Source organism: Diabrotica virgifera, chromosome 2, assembly GCF_917563875.1.
Source record: "Diabrotica virgifera virgifera chromosome 2, PGI_DIABVI_V3a".
NCBI lineage: Eukaryota > Metazoa > Arthropoda > Insecta > Coleoptera > Chrysomelidae > Diabrotica > Diabrotica virgifera.
In genome coordinates this window covers 260,594,128-260,616,741 of record NC_065444.1, presented here as the reverse complement: position 1 = coordinate 260,616,741, position 22,614 = coordinate 260,594,128, and the positions used below count along the sequence as shown (strand labels likewise).

General features: G+C 33.3%; 3 protein-coding genes across 11 annotated transcripts in view; 1 reads left to right on the top strand and 2 right to left on the bottom strand.

Annotated features, from left to right (window-relative positions):
- The window catches only part of LOC126880582 (zinc finger protein 91-like), an 88,526-nt gene extending 81,233 nt beyond the window's left edge, over positions 1-7,293 (top strand). For all 9 annotated transcript variants that reach the window (XM_050644536.1, XM_050644538.1, XM_050644535.1 and 6 more), the window contains one exon: positions 705-7,293. In XM_050644536.1, the coding sequence (XP_050500493.1) occupies positions 705-1,939 (1,235 nt within the window). In that variant the 3' untranslated portion in view covers positions 1,940-7,293. The remainder of the gene's footprint in view (positions 1-704) is intronic.
- A 4,379-nt stretch (positions 7,294-11,672) lies between these two features.
- Positions 11,673-16,030, bottom strand: LOC126880589 (28S ribosomal protein S18c, mitochondrial). The gene is made up of 2 exons (XM_050644547.1): positions 15,874-16,030; positions 11,673-12,088 (listed from the first exon to the last, which is right to left on the bottom strand). Exons 1-2 carry the CDS (start codon positions 15,914-15,916, stop codon positions 11,745-11,747), a joined length of 387 nt encoding a protein of 128 aa, XP_050500504.1. The 5' UTR covers positions 15,917-16,030; the 3' UTR covers positions 11,673-11,744.
- Positions 16,031-18,003: 1,973 nt separating this feature from the next.
- On the bottom strand, positions 18,004-18,697 carry LOC126880588 (signal recognition particle 19 kDa protein). The gene is made up of 2 exons (XM_050644546.1): positions 18,503-18,697; positions 18,004-18,447 (listed from the first exon to the last, which is right to left on the bottom strand). The coding sequence occupies exons 1-2, from the start codon at positions 18,589-18,591 to the stop codon at positions 18,057-18,059; spliced, it is 480 nt and encodes a 159-aa protein (XP_050500503.1). The 5' UTR covers positions 18,592-18,697; the 3' UTR covers positions 18,004-18,056.
- Positions 18,698-22,614: the final 3,917 nt, after the last annotated feature.

Here is a 22,614-nt window from a genome sequence, read left to right as displayed (position 1 = left end):
ATACTACAAAAATCACTCAAATCGGACAACAATTTTAGGAAATACTAGACATCAAAAATGTCCCATTTTTAAGGCGGTGCGTTAATTTTGATTAACGACCAATTAAAGTACGAATTAGTACGACCAATCAAAGTGAAAAAGGGGGTTGCCCCCCCATTTTTTATTTTTTTTTGGACCCTAATTTTTCACTTTTTTATCACCAACCCCTCATTAATCTAAATATTTCCTTGTTCTCTATAATATATATAAATGAATGTTTGTAAGCCCCTTATCGAATCGTAAACTATGCATGATCATAATATGATGACCTCAAGCAAAGTGGTTGTACCTACATGAACGATATTCTTGAAGAATAAATCTATAATATACCACAAAAATCACTCAAATCGGACAACAATTTTAGGAAATACTAGACATCAAAAATGTCCCATTTTTAAGGTGGTGCGTTAATTTTGATGCTTAGTGTATTAGCTGACATGAAACTTAAACCACAGACAGACAAATTGAACCCAATAAACACGCTAGTTAGAAAAATTAAGAGAACTTAATGCAAGTTATTATTTATGTCTTTTATAGTTTTGGGTTTATCTTTTTTATGACTTTTGGTTGGTGTTTCATTGGAAGTTTCCCCTCCCAAGGCAAATGTCTAGATCCGCCACTGCCTTATAATCAAGTATTTATATTATACATGGTTTGTATTTTAGGTTATCTTCAAGAGGAAAATAAAACGGAAATTGTGGAGACACTAATTGGACATTCATCTCACGAAACAAATTATATGAGCCAACAGGTTAAAGGACAAACATTAAATAAAAATATAAAAGTTGTGACCAGGCAAAGACATTACAAGTGTGAAATTTGTTTTATGCAGTTTGTTGAAGCAAGTAGTTTGAAATCACATTTGAGAGTGCACACTGGTGAAAAACCTTACAAGTGTGAAATTTGTTTTAAGCAGTTCAGTGAATCAGGTCATTTGAAAACACATTTGAGAAGTCACACGGGTGAAAAACCTTATAAGTGTGAAATTTGTTTTAAGCAGTTTGGTAGATCAGGTGTTTTAAAAACACATTTGAAAATACACACTGGAGAAAAGTCTTATAAGTGTGAAATTTGTTTCAAGCAGTTTGGTCAATCAAGTCATTTGAAAACACATTCGAGAGTGCACACTGGGGAAAAACCTTACAAGTGTGAAATTTGTTTTAAGCAGTTTTGTAGATCAGATGTTTTAAAAACACATTTGAAAATACACACTGGAGAAAATTCTTATAAGTGTAAAATTTGTTTTAAGCAGTTTGGTCGATTGGGTGATTTAAAAACACATTTTAAAATTCACACAGGCCAAAAATTTTTCAAGTGTGAAATTTGTTTCAAGCAGTTTGGTCAATCAAGTCATTTGAAAACACATTCGAGAGTGCACACTGGGGAAAAACCTTACAAGTGTGAAATTTGTTTTAAGCAGTTCAGTGAATCAGGTCATTTGAAAACACATTTGAGAAGTCACACGGGTGAAAAACCTTATAAGTGTGAAATTTGTTTTAAGCAGTTTGGTAGATCAGGTGTTTTAAAAACACATTTGAAAATACACACTGGAGAAAAGTCTTATAAGTGTGAAATTTGTTTCAAGCAGTTTGGTCAATCAAGTCATTTGAAAACACATTCGAGAGTGCACACTGGGGAAAAACCTTACAAGTGTGAAATTTGTTTTAAGCAGTTCAGTGAATCAGGTCATTTGAAAACACATTTGAGAAGTCACACGGGCGAAAAACCTTACAAGTGTGAGATTTGTGTTAAGCAGTTTTCTCGGAAAACTCGTTTGAAAGTACACTTTAAAGTGCACACTGGGGAAAAACCTTACAAGTGTGAAATTTGTTTTAAGCAGTTTGGTAGATCAGATGTTTTAAAAACACATTTGAAAGTACACACTGGAGAAAAATCTTAAGTGTGCGAAAATACACACTGGATTGAAAAACCTCTCTAATTATGAGCCCGAATATACAGCATGCGGCAAAAAAAAAACAGTACTGAAATTCGTAAGCCTCAAATTTGCATGTGCCAGGTGCCGAAACGTACTGAGTGGTTTCCGAACGTCATTATAACGTACGTGAATGTCATGATAATGTTAGGTGCTTCAGAATGGTTCTCAGTTTTGCAGAAAATATTTTTATGCTGGAGTACTTAAAGGTTACGAAAACGGTCCAAGCTTAAAATCAACAATAGTTTCAGCAGGACGGGACAACCTGTCACTGCCAGGGAGTCTCTTCGAATACTGCGCGATCATTTTGGGCGTTGCCACTCACAAGAACTAACGCCATCATACAGTGCCGGTTTAACCTAACTTAGGGCCCTGGACGCTGGAGATTTAGGGGCCCCCTTCATTGCTATTCGTTGTCAGTTTTTTAACAAGAAAACACATGCATTAACTATAAAGGTTTATTTAAAATTTTTTAAACAAGCCAGAAGAATAGCATACGTAAAAATAATCCAAAAAATACATTTAAAACCATAAATAAAAAACAGAAAGTTCCACAAAATAACACATGAAAAGAAAAAAAAATATTCTAAGAAATACATAAAGACAAAAATTAGATCACTTTTTTTCTTGACTTGGCATTCGCAAACTGCCATATAATATTATCACAATTCAGTTTCTCCAGTTCTTCATTCGCTATAAACAATAGTGGTAGTGCGTCTAGATTTTCTTGACCCAAATTTGACCTTAAATATGTTTTTATTCTTTTTAAAGCCGAAAAAGACCGCTCGCCTAACGCATTAAAAATTGATATCGTCAAATAAATTTGCAGTAAAGTTAAAATATTGGGAAAAGTTGCTTTTACATCCTGGAAGAATCAAATTTTTTATAAATTGTATGATGTTTATTCAAATTTTCGCATAACGTTACAAAATGGGTAATTTCATTATGCAAGTTCTCTTTGGTTTCATCAACATCGTTTTTATGTTTCTCGCATAAAGTATTAATTGACGTCTTGACTTCTTCTTTATCTCTAGATTAAAAAAAATCTAAAAGCTGATGTTACATCCTTGTAGCATTCAATTTGCGATTCTGAAAACAGCGATTAATTTTCTAGACTCTAGATTTTCTGCGACACCGATTTTTTTGTTGCTGCGACTACAAATCGCAAGTGTAGTGTTAGCCTTAGAGGCCACTCTATAACGCCAAATTGCAATTTTTGAATCGCTTTACTTTTGAATGTTTGAAAGAGTGTGCACCTATTGTTTGGGTATTAGCATTTTCGAGAATAATCTATTCTTTATCTATAAATTAGATTTATGTACATATATCTATTTTTGTCTTTCGTTTAACTATTTTAAAAGAACTTATTTTGTTCCTATTTTAAAAGAACTTACTTTAAAGCCAAAAAGTTTGTACGATTATTTTGGATACAATTCGAGACATGGCCAGATCTGACAACTTTCTGTAGTTTTTGGACAAGGGCCCCGCCACAAACACTGACACGGGGCCCCTGTGGGGCTAGGCTACGGCACTGTTTATAGGCGTGAAGAGATGTAACAATGGAACAAAGGCGTTTGCAGTGTATTGGCGTATCTGCGTATGAGATTTTTTTTGAGAATTTGTATATTATTTAGCGACTTTATTTTTTTATAATTAAAGGAAACGGGCCCCTGGGCACCCGCCCCAAGCGCCCAGTGGATAAACCGGCACTGCCATCATATGCGTACATATGGGGAATGTTGGAGGAGTCGGACAGATCCACCGTCTGCTATTTCGGAATTGCGGACTAGAATTAAAGATTTTTTCATGCCAGAGGCAGTGGCGGATCTAAACATTTGCCTTGGGCGGGTAAATTGGCCTTAGGGGGAAACTTCCAATAAAAACCAACCAAAAGACAAAAAAAAAGTAAACGCAGATTACATAAAATCTATAAATAATAACTTATAGGCATTAAGTTCCCTTAATTTTCCTAACTAGCGTATTTATCCTCATTTTCCCTACCCGTAGATCCGCCACTGGTCAGAGGGCATCTTTAACACCTGTTTTATCGGGAACGTGCGTCGTCGTGGATGTTTGCAAGGCTATATCATGTATACTAGATAATAATCATAAACATTTCAATATTCATTTCAGTACTGTTTATTCGCGAGCTCAAGCGAGGGTGCTGCCCCTTATTTGGAACTAGAGGAATTGAGATGAAAATATAAACAAATCATCCTTTAACCTATGTATCAACGTCGTTTGAAAGCTTGTCGGATATGTTCATTTATGATTATTTATATTAATTACATCAATAACAATATTAATTATACCAAAATACGTTATCCCTTGCTTATACTAATCATAATATACTAATTTACATAACTTGGAAAATCCTAATTCACCATAATTTTAAAATAGAAAAAGTTTCAATTGAAAAGCACTTCACAACACAATAAATTAAACCGTATATCTAGATAATATAATATAACTATACGCTCTGAGCTTCGCTGGTGTCGATCCTAGCGGATTACTAATGCAACTTTCACCGGTAATTTTTAAATTTATTATTTAATTGTTATCGCTTAATATTTACAACGCAAAAAAGTAATTAAATTGTAATCGATTTTTTAAAGATTTTGCTAATCATTTTAACGTTCTATTAATGAAATATTAATTTCTTACTTCGGATACTTTCACAATTATCGTGTAGATGGCGCTTAGATTAATTTATAATTACATATTACATTTTAGCATGGCTGATTTCTTTATATTTAGTTAGGTGTTCCAAAGCTTATTAACAAATTATGTGTCAGCTGTCCCAAAACCGGGGATTTTAGCCATCAAGGAAAGGTAAAATGGGAAACTTGATGGAAAACCGCTACAACTTATATGTCAAATATTTATCTCCGTTACTTACGTGTATAATAGCCAAGATTACCTAGTACTGGCTTTCACCCAGACGATTCGGGTTCAAATCCTGGCCCTGAAAATCTTTTTTGTTTTTAAAATTGACAATTTGATTTGAAAAATAATTATTTTTTGATAATATCACGTTTTTATTATTTATATGATACAATATAAAAAAGTCTGTATGTCTTTTATAGAATCGTAAACTAGGTAGGTATGCATTTGATCATATTATTATGATTGACCTCCTTAATAAACAAAGTTGTTGTACATAATCCCCTAAAGCTTCCTTAGTTAGTACGACCAATCAAAGTGAAAAAGGGGGTTGCCCCCCCCCCATTTTTTATTTTTTTTTGGACCCTAATTTTTCACTTTTTTATCACCAACCCCTCATTAATCTAAATATTTCCTTGTTCTCTATAATATATAAAAATGAATGTTTGTAAGCCCCTTATCGAATCGTAAACTATGCATGATCATAATATGATGACCTCAAGCAAAGTTGTTGTACCTACATGAATGAACCCGGGAAAGTTTCTGAGTTAATACGACCAATCTAAGTAATCATTATTTACGCAGACACCACAAAAAAAATACTGTTTATTAGAAAAAAAGTATATGCAATATTTTTGAGTATTTTTTGGCTTTCTGGTAATTTTTAGGTATTGAACTTTTAAACATTATTTTTTAGTTCTAAGGCGGTACGAAGTTTGCCGGGTCAGCTAGTTAATAATAAGAGAATATTCTTGAACTATGTAGTTTGGCAAAGATTAAAAAGTATAAACCATTAATTTATGAATTTTAGATTGTACGAAAGAAGCGTCAGCTGAATATATATGATCAAATGCAAAGTTTACGATTCTATAAAAACATACAGAGTTTTTTATAATGTATCGTATAAATAATAAAAACGTGGTATTATCAAAAAATAATAATTTTTCAAATCAAAACGTCAATTTTAAAAACAAAAAAGATTTTCAGGGCCAGGATTTGAACCCGAGTCGTCTGGGTGAAAGCCAGTAGCTAGGTATTCTTGGCTATTATACACGTAAGTCACGGACATAAATATTTGACATATAAGTTGTAGCGTTTTTCCATCAAGTTTCACATTTTACCTTTTCTTGGCTAAATCCCCGGTTTTGGACCAGCTGACACATCATTTGTTAATAAACTTTGGAACACCTAACTAAGAATCCGTATAGGCCACACCAAACTTACGGCTTCCAGATTTCATCAGATATCCGGCCTATCTGTTTAACATGCCAGTGCCAACTTACCGTGAACCACATTATTACCGAATATCATTAGTTCAGTGTAGTAAGACAACAGCTCAAACTCAAACCGCAGCTATGTGACATTCTAAGTGATACCAACCAGTTAGACAGAGTTCTTCAGTTTTTAAAAAAAATATCATTGTATCATAAACTTTAATTTTTTTTTTTATGACATAACTTGTTAATGCTCTTTAATTATACCTCTTGTAATCTTGTTTGTAATCGTCCCGTGCGAGTGGCCATAGTTGCCGAGCACGTTAATGTAAATAAAAAAAAATAAATAAAAAGAAAACAGCCATGCTAAAATGCTCCGGTTAAATTTGACACTACCTCCCGGGCTATATTATTTCCTATTAATGTTTTTAATTTCAATGTTTTAAATTATTCACTTTGACATTTATGTCAAATTTACAGTAAAAGCTTACAGACTTGTCACTACTGGCGCTCGCGAATTTTTAATTATCCCCTCTACCTACGAGCTCATAGCGTACAAGATAATTTTACAAATGTTTTCGACCGTACTGTGTTAAATTATAGTGGTTTGAAGTTTCAGCAATTCGGTCATCTGAAATAAAACTCGTATTTGTTATTTCTCAATATTTCGTCACGATTTTTTGACTTCTGCAGGAGCAAACTCTAAATGTATTAAGATTAGATATTAACAAAAGCCAAATATTTCATTAGCAAGAATCATATTATCATGCCCGCACCGTTACGGCACGTAGCGTAGTCTCCGAAAAACCTGATTTTACAAAGAGTTGTCTGATACTATACGCTCCGGACAGTATGAATTGTTCATATTTAAAACCATTAAAATCAATATTTTTCGGAAACGAAACGCTACGTGCCGGAACGGTGCGGGCATGATAATATGATTCTTGTTTAAGAGTATTCATTTAGATTTTTTGAACATATCGTAAGGGACATTGACTTAATTTTGATTTTGACATTTATTATTTCGGGAGTTATGGTAACTGCAATAAATTTTATGTTTATAGAATGTTGTCTGATATTTGTGTGTGTTTTTGTGTTTTATTGACACTGGTTTTCACAACCAACTGGCCAGATTTTGTCTGATATTTAAAATTTTGTATTTTATTTTGTTGTATGTTCAATTTGCAATTTATATTAATTTTGCAATATACTGTTTTTGCTTTACTTTATTTGTATTTTTTATCTAATTTAAAAATTGTATTTGTTATTGTTATTTTTTTACCCTGTAAGCTTTGTTCATAAAATTGTAAAAATTTTAGCGACAATAAAGCATATTTCTATTTCTACATACTTCAAAAGTACATTTCTTTTCCTTGTCACTCAGTTGACTATTATGTGTATAAGTCATAAACACACAGGCTTCTACGTAAATTTTATTATGCCTTAATTTGATCATTACAAAGCAGTTTGGTACAGCAAGTCGTTTAAAAACACATCTGAGAATACACACTGGAGAAACACCGTACAAGTGCGAAACGTGTTTGAAGCAGTTCAGTGAATCAGGTTATTTGAAAACTCATTTGAGAATTCACACGGGTGAAAAACCTTATGTGTGAAATTTGTTTTAAGCAGTTCATTGAGTCAGGTCATTTCAAGAATCATACAAGAATTCACACTTTAGAAAAACCTTACAAAAATACATTTGAAAATACACACTGGAGAAAAATCTTATCAAGTGTAAAATTTGTTTTAAGCAGTTTGGTCGATTAGGTGATTTAAAAACACATTTGAAAATTCACACAGGCCAAAAATTTGACAAGTGTGAAATTTGTTTTAAGCATTTCACTGAATAAAGTAATTTGAAAACACATTTGAGAATTCCCACTGGAGAAAAACCTTACAAGTGTGAAATTTGTTTTAAGCAGTTCCTTCACTCTGGTCATTTGAAAACACATCTGAAAATTCACACTGGAGAAAAATCTTACAAGCGTGAAATTTGTTTTAAGCAGTTCAGTGAATCAGGTCATTTAAAAACACATTTGAGAAATCACACGGGCGAAAAACCTTACAAGTGTGAAATTTGTTGTAAGCAGTTTGGTAGATCAGGTGATTTAAAAACACATTTGAAAATACACACTGCAGAAAAATCGTACAAATGTGAAATTTGTTTTAAGCAGTTCCTTCTCTCGGGTCATTTGCAAACACATTTGAAAATTCACACGGGCGAAAAACCTTACAAGTGTGAAATCTGTTTTAAGCAGTTTTCTCAGAAAGGTGATTTGAAAAGACATTTGAATGTACAGTGCACACTGGGGAAAAATCTTACAGGTGTGAAATTTGTTTTAAGCAGTTTGGTCAATCTAGTAATTTAGTAAGACATTTGAAAATACACACTGGAGAAAAATCTTGCAAGTGTGAGATTTGTTTAAAGCAGTTCAGTGAATCAGGTCAATTGAAAAAACATTTGAGAGTGTACACTGGGGAAAAACCTTACAAGTGTGAAATTTGTTTTAACCCTTTCAGTCACACACCTAGAAAGAGGCATCCAACAATTATAAAATTTGGTAGATATGCTTGAGAGAGGTAACTAAAACAATACGTAACAAAAAAATACTCCCCCTCCATCTGTTTTTCTTGTTACCACTTGTACCTCACAAGGTACATGTTGCCTTTAAGGATGTTACAAAAAAAAAACAAAATCAACTAATTAGTATTCAATTTATTCTAATACTATAAATAAATTTATTATTATCATCAAAAAAAGAGTAGTTGTTTAGAATATTACTTAAGAGCCTATCTATTATGAAAATCAGCAAAACAATTCCTGCCATTTACTTCATCTTCTCTAACTTCTTGGTCGTTGTTTGGCTCTTGCTCCAAATCATCCTCTACATCTTGAGAATTAGCTTCTTATTCATCTGAACGAGCACTTTCATTCAAAAATTGAACTATTTCATCATTAGTTTCCATTTGAGTATCATCCTCCCATCCATCATCTTCCTCGTCAAGATTCGGATTATCTGAATCATCGTCATTTTCAAGATAATATGGTAACTCCTCATTTGTAAGTGGTTTTTTACTATATTAGCAATATCTGAAAATAAATATTTCATGAAATAACATGTTTTACACGAAAATATATATTATTCGTTCTATCACAAAAACATCCTTAGAAGCAGTTTGTACCTCATAAGGTACATCTAATTGAGGTGCCCAGATTACTACTTTGTATCATCTACATTTTAGAAACTAATACATACTATGATAAATTACAGTGTTTACTTACCTATCAAACATATATCCGCGTTTATTCTCGAAAATAAACAGCAAAAACAACATACACAAACAGACTGTCCTAACCTATTGCAAATGTTACTCAAACGAACTAATTTCAAATCAAGTTATAACTGTTAAGCAAAAACAATATCGCACGCAGAATGCAGGCGTCTACGAATTAGACATGATATTTGGTCTGTAAAATATTTTCTTGGATATAAGTCAATTCCCATTGATGTTTGAAATCATATATAATAAATGTACCTCTTGAGGTACAGTGTGACTGAAAGGGTTAAGCAGTTCAGTGAATCGGGTAATTTAAAAAAACATTTGAGAATTCACACTGAGTAATAATTTGAAACTTCTCTAAAAATAACATACCTTCTTCTTCTTCCTACTTTATAAATAGGCTCAATGCCTGTTTTACTTTGGTTTTTAGCCTCAATTGGCGTTGTTTGACCATCTTTTCCTCGGTCGTCCCAATAATGATCTTCCATTTGGCGATTTGTCTCTTGCTATTCGTACTATTCTATTGCCTCTCATTCTTTCTATTTTTCTTTTTCATTCGATTTTTCTTCTTTTGGTCCACATGTTTATTTCTTCTATAGCACATCTCGCTCGTATTTTCTCACTTCTTACTCTATCTTTTAGAGTATGGTTTGTTATTTTTCGTAAGACTTTCATTTCTGCTGATTCCAGCAGTCTTTGTATTTTCGCCGTATCTGCTCTTGTTTCCGCTGTGTACGTCATTATCGGTCTTATTGTTGATTTATATATCCTGGTTTTCGTTTCCGTTGTGAGGTATTTGTTTCTCCAGATTGTGTTGTTGAGACATCCTGCTGCTCCGTTCGCCATGTTCACTTGTTTTTGTACTTTTTACACTTTTCCTTTCCGTAACTTGACAGTTTTATTCCCAAGTATTCCGTTTCCATCACTTGTTCTATTATGTAGTTATTTACGACCAGTTTACTTCGTCTCGGTTCCGCTGATATCACTATCGATTTAGTTTTCTCTGTTGAGATCACCATGTTGTATATGAGTGCCGTGTCTTCGAATTCTTTAATTAATCTTTGTAGGTCATTTTCATTTTCGGTTGTTTCTTGATCTTTATTTCCTTTTCTCCCATTATAATATCTAAATACATACATACCTACTGGAGAAAAACCTTAGAAATATGAAATTTGTTTTAATCAGTTTTCTCAAGTATTTAATAAGGCTGCATATTACGAGTAGTGTATGATTTGAAACCACAAACCAGAACGCAAAACTAGAGTAAACTGTTAAATTCTTGTTGCTTATTTCTTCGTTGAGTATGGATCAGTACCTAGTGTGGTCTCCATACCAACCTGTTCGTAACTATACTGTAGAGAAGGTTCAACAAAACGAGATGACTGATTAGAAACAACAGAGATGAAAATACTCCGATGAATATTAGGGAAAAGTCTGTTGAATAGGAAGAGAAGTGAAAACATAAGAAGATCATGCAATGTAGAATACATAAATGGATGGGTAACAAAACAGAAACAGGAATGGAACGAACACATTAATAGAATGGCAGAAGATAGGATAGTACGAATAGCACGAGATAAGTCACCAAATGGACGAAGAAGTATTGGCAGACCAAGAAAAAGATGATGCGATAACTTAAACAATTTACGAGGCTAATATTGAAGAAGAAACAGGCTTTAAAGCCTACATACTCACTTTGAAAACACTTGCAGAAAGGAGAATCTGTGCTGGATTTGGATTAATTTTTTGCATAAAATTGTAACAGGGAAAATTGATCGAGCTGAATTGTTAGAGTTGGTTAACATTGAGATTCTTACACGAAACAGGAGATGGAACTACACTTTTTTTTATGTACCTACCATTTCATCGTACAAATTATGCTATAAATTTGCCTATTGATAGATATTGGAGATATGTTAATGAACTTCATTTAGAAATATTTGATTTGTCTGAGAAAAAATTCAGGGCTCAATTTAAAATTAATACTTTAGTTTAAAAATTATAATTATAATGGTTAATTGGTTTTTATGTTAATTTTTGGGGGTTTGAACTTTGTTGTAGTATACAGTATATCTATTTACATACCATTTATTGTTTGTTAATTGTAAATGTTAATGTGGTGCTCCCTCCAATATTGCAAAGACTACCCTAGAGTGAAATCCTGAAGGAAAAAGAAAAAGAGGTCGCCCAGCACAAACTTAAAGATCAATCATGGACTAGGAAGGGTCATGGAGTCATTAGCGTTTTTACTGAAGCTTTATGTTCCCGCTACACTTAGCAGTTCAAGAGCCTTTTACATATAAATAAAACTATGCAAATTAATATTAAGATATATTTAAAAGCAATATTAACAAAACTAAGCACAGTAACTTACATTTAATGAAACAAATCTAAAACCGATGTGGTCTTATAGGCTTCTCTACATCAAATAATTCAGGGTCTTGTAAAAACGCAGGTTCTTTCAGGTAATAAGCCATTAGACCTGCAAACTGTGCTTTCACTATTTCCTTTTCAACTTTTTCTTGTTGTTGTTTGCACAAACCAGTAATATGTCTGCCATAAATACGTCCTGTATAAGGAGATTGAAATTGTGAAAGTAGCCTAACATTTTTGTAATCTGGTTCTATTTTGTGTTTACATAAAATACACTGAACTTTTTCTTTCTCATATGGGTTTTCCATTTCAAAATCAGGGGCATCGATGTTGGTGCTGCTAGATCGAACATAAGCAGGTCCTACAAAAATAATATACAAATATAAACATCTAAAATCTAAGAATATTTTAACAAGTCTTTAGCTAGTGGAAGCTTTCCAAATGTTTGGAAGACCAGTTTCCTATTGCCCTTACACAAAACAGGTGACAAAAGTCTTGTGTCCAACTATAGACCTATTAGTATCCTAAACTCTATTCCTAAACTATTCGAATCACTTGTCTGCGATTTCCTTACACCCTCCTTGAACAGTGTTCTATTGGAACAGCAGTTTGGTTTCAGGCGCCATAAGTCAACTGAACTCAATTTGCTGACATATACTAACTTCTTACTGAACGCCTTGGACGAAGGACTACACCAACTTCTCTAAGGCTTTCGACAGAGTTAATCACAATATTCTATTAGAAAAATTGCAGCGATTAGGGATACATGGTTCACTTCTGCTGTGGCTTAGGGAATATCTTCTGGACAGAAAACAAATCGTCAAGCTCTACAGCTATTTTTCCTACGAAATAGTTGTCCCTTCGGGCGTACCGCAGGGATCTCATCTTGGACCTTTGTTGTTTAATGTTTTTATTAACGATATAAAAGACTGTTTCCAATTTGCGAAATTTCTTTTATTTGCTGACGATGTTAAGTTTTACTGCCACATTAGGAATCCACTCGACTGTTTAAGGCTTCAGTCCGATTTGAATCGGTTGAATGAATGGTGCAGCATCAATGACATGGTTCTCAACTCCTGCAAATGTTTTCACATTTCATTCACGCGTTCGAAAAGTCCTATCTCTTTCACTTACAAAATAGGTGATATAAATATCACAACAGTCACATCCATAAAAGATCTTGGAGTTACACTTGACTCTGGACTATCTTTCAATATTCATATAAGCAATATCATCTCAAAATCGCTTCAACTGTTAGGTTTTATTAAAAGATGCTCCCAAGACTTTAAGCAGTTGAGATCGTTTAAACTGTTGTACTGTGCAATGGTGAGGCCAATCGTGGAATATGCATCTTGCGTCTGGTCACCCGCCTATGAGACATACAACTGTAAGATTGAAAGGATCCAGCACCTATTCCTTAGGTTCGTCGCATTCAAAACAAACCGTAGAGACTGGAATTATATGGATCTTGAACTAGAACTTAACATTGACACCTTATCAAGCAGACGGAAAAAGAAGGACATGTACATGTTGTATAATATTATAAATTCAATTCACGACTGCCCTGAGCTCTTTGAGGAAGTAGGTTTACATATTCCCTCCAGAATCACAAGTTCAAGATCTACGTTTCATACTCCCATCAGCAGAACTAACTTCACTGCAAATTCTTTCATCTCGAGGGTTTCTAGACAGGCAAATGCTTGCTCCAATTGTGTGGATTTCTTTGCGGATAGTTCGCGATTTTTAAAAACGCTAAAGGATTGCACCCTCTAGTTTTATGTTCTTGAATATTTTAAACTTGTGATTATATATCTTTACCTGTTATTTTTACTTTTTGACTTGCTTTATTGTCGTAGTGTTTATTGTATCTTATTGTATTTTACGTATATTTGTAATGTTTTGTTAGTTCTTCATATCTTCTGTAATGTTTTATTGTAATGAGCTTTGCTCGTAAATATATATAAATAAATAAATATTGGTTAGTCAAAACACAGAACAAACGAGAGATGAAAAATCTGTATAGAAATAGCAAGGGCAAAATTTGTGAAAATGAAACATCTATTATGTAGTACAGTGTTTTTCAATCGGTGGGTCGCGAAGCCTTTCTCGGGGGGTCGCCGACTGAAAGAAAAAAAATTGAGGTTCTTTAAACAAAATTTTAGTGGGAAGGATGTGCTTGTTTGTTTTTCTCTCTTTTTAGTTTTAATGTCTACCGTTGAAGAAAATCAGTTGACACAAGTATGAAGTGGCGAATTGCACTAATAATTTAAGAGCTTTCCTTGCCAGCGCGGGATATTATTGTTTTCTTTTCATCTAAAGTCGACACTCTGTGAATAAAATTCCATTTTAACCATGCCATCAGAAGCTAAATCTAGAAAACGTTCTTTCATTTTTTTGGTGACATAAGCCAGAGCTTTTGATTTGTCCAAAAAAGTGTTTAAAATCCATCTACCCCCATTGTCAGCTTCAGAGTGCAAATCAGGAAAGTATGTCAAAATTTGCTCTTGTAAATTATGCAAACTCTGAATGATGCAAGGAATTTGAGCCTGCAAAACTTGCATTATCTTGATCAATCTTCTGAACACATGGAAAAGACTCAAACATTTTGTTTTGCAGAGAGGTTGACCACAAACAAACTTTTGCGTGAGATGCTTTTACTTTATTTTTAGCTGTTAAAATATTTTGTCTTCCTTGAAGGTTCTCGTTTAAATTGTTAAAGTGGCTAAAAATATCTGCCAAAATGCTAATTTCAAGAGCCAATAGGGTCGGTAAAACGATAAGCATATTTAGATTTTGCATCTTGTAAGAACATTAACAATTCAGCTCTCAGTTCCAGAACTCTTGACAATACCTTTCTTTTGGATAGCCACCTGACCTCTATGTGATAATTGAGATTTTAGCGAAGCGAGCCCATATATCTTCACAAACGATTGTGAATAGCCGGGTTCTGAATAGCTAAAAGCAAAGCTTTACCTTTGATAGAATTTTCAATTTTTATTACCTAAGAACGTCATTCAAATCAAAAGGTACTAACTTACCAGCTAGAGCCTATCGATGAAGAAAACTGTGTGTCTAGGATATGTTTGGCATTGTCGTTTTTATTTTGCAATGAGTCCGCTATTTTTGCCAGTCATAGCTTTAACGCCAGCATCGCTACAAATAGTGATACATTTTTTCCAATCAATATTGTAGTCGCAAGTGCTTTCTAAAAACATATCGTACAAACACTGACCAGTAGTGTTTGCAGGAAGTGCTTTGCAAAATAATATTTCTTCCATGATACTGTCATCTGCTTCAAAGCGCACAAATACTACAAACTGTGCACAGTCAGAAACATTTTTGTAGATTCGTCAAACTGCAAAGCAAAATGTTGGCTGATCTTTAATTGTTGGCCCTCGTGAATAAAAGATAAATGTACCAAAATAGGAAAAAAATAATTGCGTTTTTAATTAATTTATTTCTTTGGCTTTCTATGACACCAGGAGGTCGCCAGAATATTTCAACCTATAAAGGGGTGGTGAAATCAAAAAGATTGAAAAACACTGATGTAGTAGAATGGATCTAAGGGTAAGGTTGCTGCACTGCTACATTTTTAAAACTTTCCTCTATGAATCTGAGACTTGGACATTGAAGCAATTAAAGATTAAGAAATTTGAAGCTTTTAAGGTTGGTGTTATTGAACAATGCTACGAATAGCATGTGGATAGACACAATTAGCAATATTAAAGTAATGAATTGACGGGTTAACCCTTTCACTGCGGATGGCATGGATACATGCCAGAATGAGTGTTCAGACTGTGTGTGGCACAGATCTATGATGCATGCACATTCAAACTTCCATTGCCAGTAGAAAGTGAGCACCTAGGCATGTCGTCCTAAAAAAAATGTAGCAGTAAAAGGGTTAATAAGAGGGAAGAAATTATACAGACAAGTAAGAAGCCGAAGCTTGAATATTTCGGTCGTATAGTAAGAGGTCCTCGTTATAGTCTGTTGCTTTTGATGAGAGAGGGCAAAATAAAATTTAAAGGGATGGGAAGAAGAAGAACCTCCTGGTTACGAAATCTAAGGGAATGGTTTAGCCTGAGATTTAACCTACTATTTACAGCTCCTGCAACTAAAATAAGAATTGCTTAATAAGAAACTTACTGTTTTTTAATATATGTGATGAGAAACGTCGAACTACGTTCATTTTTAATTTGAAACGTTAATTAATTGAAAATTGAATACAAAAGTATGTTAAGATAAATTAGGTTATGTTTACTTCTTAATTTATGCAAGTCTTCTTCTTGTTTTTAGTTTGTATTTATTGGATAAATCAAATCGATCGTAAAAGAAGTATTGACTGACCTAACTCATGCCGTCGGTTTTTTAATTCATAAAATTTATCATATTTTAAGATTTATTTCTATATAATTAATCATACAACCAAAGAATATACCAACTATGGCTGGGTAATGTACTCTTGATAAAATTCTAACGACATGGCAACATTGCCAAACGCAAATATTTCGTTCTATGAACATGATTGGTAGCTATCTTCACTGGAATGTAATCTATATGACGTCCGAATATTATACAGGGTGTTTCATTAATAATTGCCCATATATTAACTGGAGAAACCTTAGCACAAAATACGAAGATTTAACCTAAAATAAAATGTGGTTCCTTACTGAGTTACAGAGTGTTTTATCTAAAAATTTAAAAACTATTTTTGCTCAGCATCTTAAAACTATTCCAGGTATCCTTTTCATACCTGGCAGAAAGTGTGACTACTAGACACCCTACTAAATTATGATAAACGTTTATAGCTACTACCAGAGGCGTACGACAGGGGATGGTGAATGGTTGACCCTCCTTAAATTCTACGCCACTGAAGGAATTACTATTTAAGTGCCATTTTTAGATTCCCCAATACTTTCTACGTAAATAATATAATCTTCATTGGTAAGGATAAAGTCATTAGTTTTCGAGATATTTGAAGTTAAATATGAAACGGCACAGTTATTTTGATTAATTTATGATATGATTCATATGATTAAAATTATTTTTACCCAGTACTTTAAAACTATTTGGCGTATCCTTTTCATACTTGGCAGAAAGTGTAGGTACTGTACACCCTACTAAATTAAGATAAATAAACGTTTCTAGCTACTACCAGAGTAGAACAAGTGGAGCATTTTGAATATCTAGGAACTATAATAGACGGAAAAATGCAAAAAGAGCTGAACAACAGAATTGCTAAAACATCACGACTATATCACTCCCTGAATTTGGGTTTCATTAGCAAAAGAGAAATTAGCAAGAAGACAAAAGTGTCAGTATATAAGACAATATACCTACCTACTTTGTTATATGGAAGTGAAACATGGACGCTAACTGAACGGGAGAAGAGCAAGATACAATCTTCTGAAATGAAGTATTTAAGAAGAGTAGGAGTTACGCTAATGGACAAAGTAAAAAATGAAACGATAAGAAACAACCTAGATGTTGAGAGTGCCAACAAAGCAATAGAAAGATCGCAACTAAGATGGTTCAGTCATTTAAATAGGTTAGATCCACATAGGCAAGTCAAGGTAGTTTAAGAAGCAAAGGAAATTGGTACAAGGAGAAGAGGAAGACCATGTCAACAATGGAACGATGCTGTGAGAAAATCATTACAAAGCAGAAACCTCACATGGGAGGAAGCCAAGAGAAAGACATCCAACAGAAAACTTTGGAGAGAGATGATCAGGCAGTAAAAGCAGATTTCTCGACACCTCACGGTAGAAGAGAACCGTATATTATTTTCATAGAAAGTATTGGAGAATTAAAAAATTGAACTAAAATAGCAATTTCGCAAGTGGCGTAGAATTTGGAAAGGGTCAACCATTCACTTTCCCCCGTTGTACGTCTCTGGTAATAGCCAGAAACATTTGTTTAACATAATTTAGTAGTTTGTACAGTACCTATACTTCCCACCAGGTATGAAAAATTTTTAGATAAAACACCCTGTAACTCAGTAAGGAACCACATTTTATGTAAGTGTTTTAGGTTAAATCTTCGTATTTTGTGCTAAGGTTTCTCCAGTTACTATATTATGGACAATTATTAATGAAACACCCTGTATATTTTGATGTCTTGGAATATCTTGAATATTTTAAAAGGTACCTTCAGAAATTTGATCAAAATTAGATTTAGAAATTATGCCTTAAACCGTAGTGAATGAAAATATTCATAAATCTGAATTCATAAATTTGGGCATTTCTTCATGAAAATTTTAGAATAATTTAACAGAAGTATATAGGAGTATATTTTATTACAAATTAACAATTATATATTTTTCAAATATTTTATCTTCGTCCTTTTCCTTTTCCCTTGCCTTTAGAACCAGTAGATGCTTGCTGAGGAGCCTCGGTCGAGCTTTTATTTTGCCTGCTTTTCAGTTTGGGAATCATGTCTCCTAAATGGTACATAATGCTGTCTCTGGTAGGGAAACTGTCATTACACAAACTTCCATCGTCGTTCTTTAACTGTATCCTTATTCTACCACGATATAACATTTCTTTACTTCTCTCTCTGCTGTACAATTTGTTTTCGACACCCACTTTCAAACCAGCCGCGACCAGAACATCACGAATTTCCTGGTGAGTGGGATTTTCAACGCATCTTTCTTTGGCTATTTTTCTGCCCTGTGCCAATGTTTTTTTGTTGTTGATGTAAGCAGGGTAAATACATATCCACCTAAAACATATGTGTTGCAATTTTTAGGTTATACTTTAATTTTAACAGTAGTTACCTTTCTCGGTCGCTATGCTTTTTATCGGGGCTCCATTGCAATCCAGGGCCTCCCGGATAACCATGTACCATACCACTCGAAGATTGCATCTTAAATTTTTATTTATATTTTCTGTTTTAGAAAATATGACGACAGGACAAGTATTTTTTATTTTGTTGTGACGTGACTGTCACCTGTCAGTCAGTGTGTAGTGTAGAGTTGTACGCATGGAGCTGGTACAACGCCTACGTATTTCAAAGGCACAGTTATTTTATAACTAATTTCTTTGCTAATTTGCGAGATATCAAATTAGTGAAAATATCATGAAAACGTATTTTTCTACGAGCGTGCAAAAATGTCTACTTTCGCGCACGCATTTTAGTTTAGAAAGTTTCACTTTTCCGCACGCGGTTTTTACTTTTCCGCACGCGTGTTAATTTAGATATGTTAATATGGCCTTGAAGTAATTATAATACATGCAATAAACTAATATTTAGATATTATTTACTAATTTATTTCAAATATATCTTATTGTGTTCCGTTTTTAATGAAATTAACGCGACAATTCGATGAAATAAAATTATTTTGACATAATATTCGAAAGTCAAATCGGTAGACCATAGGTTTGTTCCAACTCGATACAAAACCGTTCTTGAATCGTTACGCGCATGCGTAATAACGAATAATTATGCGCAGTAACACATTTTTCGTTACTGCGCGGTTCATGAACCGTTCAAGAACGGTTTTGTATCGAGTTGGAACAAACCTAATAATAACAGTCGTTTTGAATCATCGTCATGGAAACCAAGATCGTCGTCATGCTAACTAATTATAAGTTTGGTTTTGACAACCTTGTCAAAGAATAATTAATTTGTGTATGTATTTTCATATTAATTAAATTAATTGATTAAGATTTGGTAATTTTTTAAAGACTCTTAGAAAAAATATTGTTCCTAATTCTTGCAGAAAGTCTCTTTTCCGCACTCGACTGCTTGCCGAACTCCCGCTTTGATCGTTCGTCAAACTGCAGTCGCGTGCGGAAAAGAATGACTTTCTGCACTTGTTAGGAAAATAACTATTATAATAATTAATATTATATCAAGGACTGCTTAAAGATAATGAACGATGACGTTCTGTTTCCCTGTTTGGAAACGGCAGAACAATAATAATTATTGATAATGCGCAGACCTAGGTATCTAATGAATTCTCACGTCAGCATCAATACGTTGAGTGCCACGGCAATTTTAAGAAATTTGCTCAATATCCCCGTCATTTTCAACTTTTCCACAAAAATGTTAGAGGACTGAAATTGTTGCAAATGCCGATTCCTTGCAATGTTTTTCGTGCCGTCAATATTTTCTGAGTTAAGGAGAAAAATAGCGGAATTCATAATTATTATTGAATCGAACCTCGTTTATGTCATAACATTTTACGACATTGTACAAAAACAAAAATGGAGAGATTTACATTTTATACAATTTTAATCTGTTTTTTCTTTGTTGCTAAAATTAATATATTTGAGTTCGTACGTACGCGGTAAAGGCGCGAGCGTAAGACAATTATAGAGGAATTGTTTTAAACTCCTCTGCAAAATGGTACGTACTTCAAATGTTGCGTTGTACCTTAAATATTTATTTTCGCAAAAAAGTAAAAGATAACAAAATTATATAAAATATAATAATTCTCTCCATTTTTGTTTATGTACCTACAATTGTCCTAAATAATAAACGAGATTCAATTCAATGATATGCTTCCACTATTTTCCCACTTAATTCAGTATAATATAAAAAAACGCACGAATTTTTCACACAACTACTACAACCTACAATTTTTCATGAAATTGTTGCAAATGCGATTTCCTACAATTTTTTTTCGTGATATTTTCGACAAAAATGAGGTCAATGCAAAACTGCAGGTCCTATCATTTTTCTCAAAAAGTTTAAAACGACGGAGATATTGAGCAACAATGGTTCTCCGTTAAAATCCCTGCAAGTTCTTATGCTCACACCTTTACCGAATATATACTATCTCAAAATATTATACACTCACCGGCACAAAATTCCGCCGCCCAAAATTTTTTATTGTTTTTTCCAATTTATATCTTCATTATTTGTACTCCGATTTTCAAGATTCTTGCACCAGTTTAGTAGGTACATGTATTGACATCGTTTGTTATTATTCCGGCAACAAAAAAAATTTTGCTTGCATGGCATTATACGGGGGTGAATGGAAGCGTTGTATTTTTTCTCCTAAATTTAAAAAATTCTGTGGAAAAATGGAAGAGGTGATTTTGTTTCATAGTCCTTTCTTATCATTTCGGAGGTATCACTAAAATTTTGTTTTTTGAATTATCCGAATATCTCTTTTCTTGTAAGAGCTGTACCATTTTTTGTAAATAAAAACACTGATTGACTCATAAACGTAAATATCTTAAATATAGGTTGGATTGATAAGATTAGAATGGCCCGCATGCAGCCCAGCTCTCAATCCTATTGAGCATTTATGGGATGAATTAAAAATACCTATTCGCCGTCATCCTAGGCCTTCAGAAAATTTGGTACAGTTATGGCCCTGGTAGAGGAATATCGGACTATTCCCAAGGCAAGGAATATTTATTCGATGCCAAAGATTGCGAGCGGTCGTTACTGCAAGAGGTGGACATACCCGCTATTGAATTATTTTATTGTTAATTTTAGTGCGTTTGATATTTTTAATTAAATAATCCTTCAAAGCAGTGTTTTTATTTACAGCTCTTACAAGAAAAGAGATATTCGGATAATTAAAAAAAAAACCTTCGTGATACCTCCAGGATAATACAAAACGAGTATGAAACAAAATCAGCCCTCCAATTTTTCCACAGAATTTTTTAAAGTTAGGAGAAAATACAACGCTTCCATTCAATAATGCCATTTAAGCAAAAAAAAATTGTTACCGGAATAATAACAATAAACGACATCAATACATGTATATGTAAAAAGTGGAAACAACCTCTGGCATATTACTTTAATGAATGAGTAAAGATATTTACATGAGTAAAGATATTCTTGTAAAAGAAAGAAATCTTCTGTCATTGAAGAAATTGTGTTAGCTTGTCAACAAGTAGGCCTTTTAGTAAAAACCATTATTTACGACCAAGGGTCATCAAATGTAGGTGCGATAAAGAGACTATATGAGGAAACAAATCAATATTTTATTCGGAAAGATAATAGTCTCTTTGGTGTTCTTATTGGTGGTAGAGGTAGTTCCATCACAAACTGATGCAAGAATCTTGAAAATCTGAGTACAAATAATAATAATAAAGTTATAAATTGTCGAACTTTTTCAAAAATTTTGGGTGGCCGAATTTTGTGCCAGTAAATGTATAATGAAGGTGGCACAAAAAAAATAATATGTGCTATAAGTTTGGAACTTTTTAAAGATCTGACTACACAGTATACAAGCTGAAAAATGAAATACTAAAAAAGGGTAAATTTGTATACAAATTGCAGGATTAGAAGATCTAAACTATGAAATGGGAAACTATTATTCATAATTTCGAGGACTGAAAACTGAGTTCTGACAAAATTATACTTTGCCAGATCTGTTATAAATTATTGTTTTTCTATTCCCATACATCAATTATGATGTCACTACCTGTATCATAATGAACTTCATTATGATACAGATTTTTAACCAATAGATTCGCGATAAAGGTGGTACAAGCGCAGTGACTAATAGGTGCGTTCGCGGGTACAGTTGACAAATTGTCGCCGACAATTTCTAACCTCATTTAATATAAATAATATCGTTAATAGATAAATAAACAAGGTATATTTACTTTTAATTAATATTAATAACTAATTATTAAATTATAATATTAAAATATACCTTGTATATTTATCTATTAACGATATTAATTATATCATTTTAAAGTGCGCATGCGTTTTGCTGCTAATTTGTTGCCGACTAGTCGTCGACAGGCTCCCGCGAACGCACCTTATTATAGCGAGTCAAATACCTACGCTTTTGACAGTTCTCAATATGTAAACAAACCGTCAAACTACTGAATTTATTTGTGTTACAAAATTAATAAATTTGAATATATTTTTTGTTGTGAATGATCATAGAAAAAATAGTGTATACAACTTGAATTT

Excerpts from the sequence above, each read along its gene's own strand:
- LOC126880589 (XM_050644547.1), bottom strand. The coding sequence starts at position 15,916 with ATGAACGTAGTTCGACGTTTCTCATCACATATATTAAAAAACA. Across the intron at positions 12,089-15,873 it reads ATCACATATATTAAAAAACA|GACCTGCTTATGTTCGATCT; the intron begins GTAAGTTTCTTA and ends TTATTTTTGTAG.
- LOC126880588 (XM_050644546.1), bottom strand. The coding sequence starts at position 18,591 with ATGCAATCTTCGAGTGGTATGGTACATGGTTATCCGGGAGGCCCTGGA. Across the intron at positions 18,448-18,502 it reads AAGCATAGCGACCGAGAAAG|GTGGATATGTATTTACCCTG; the intron begins GTAACTACTGTT and ends CATATGTTTTAG.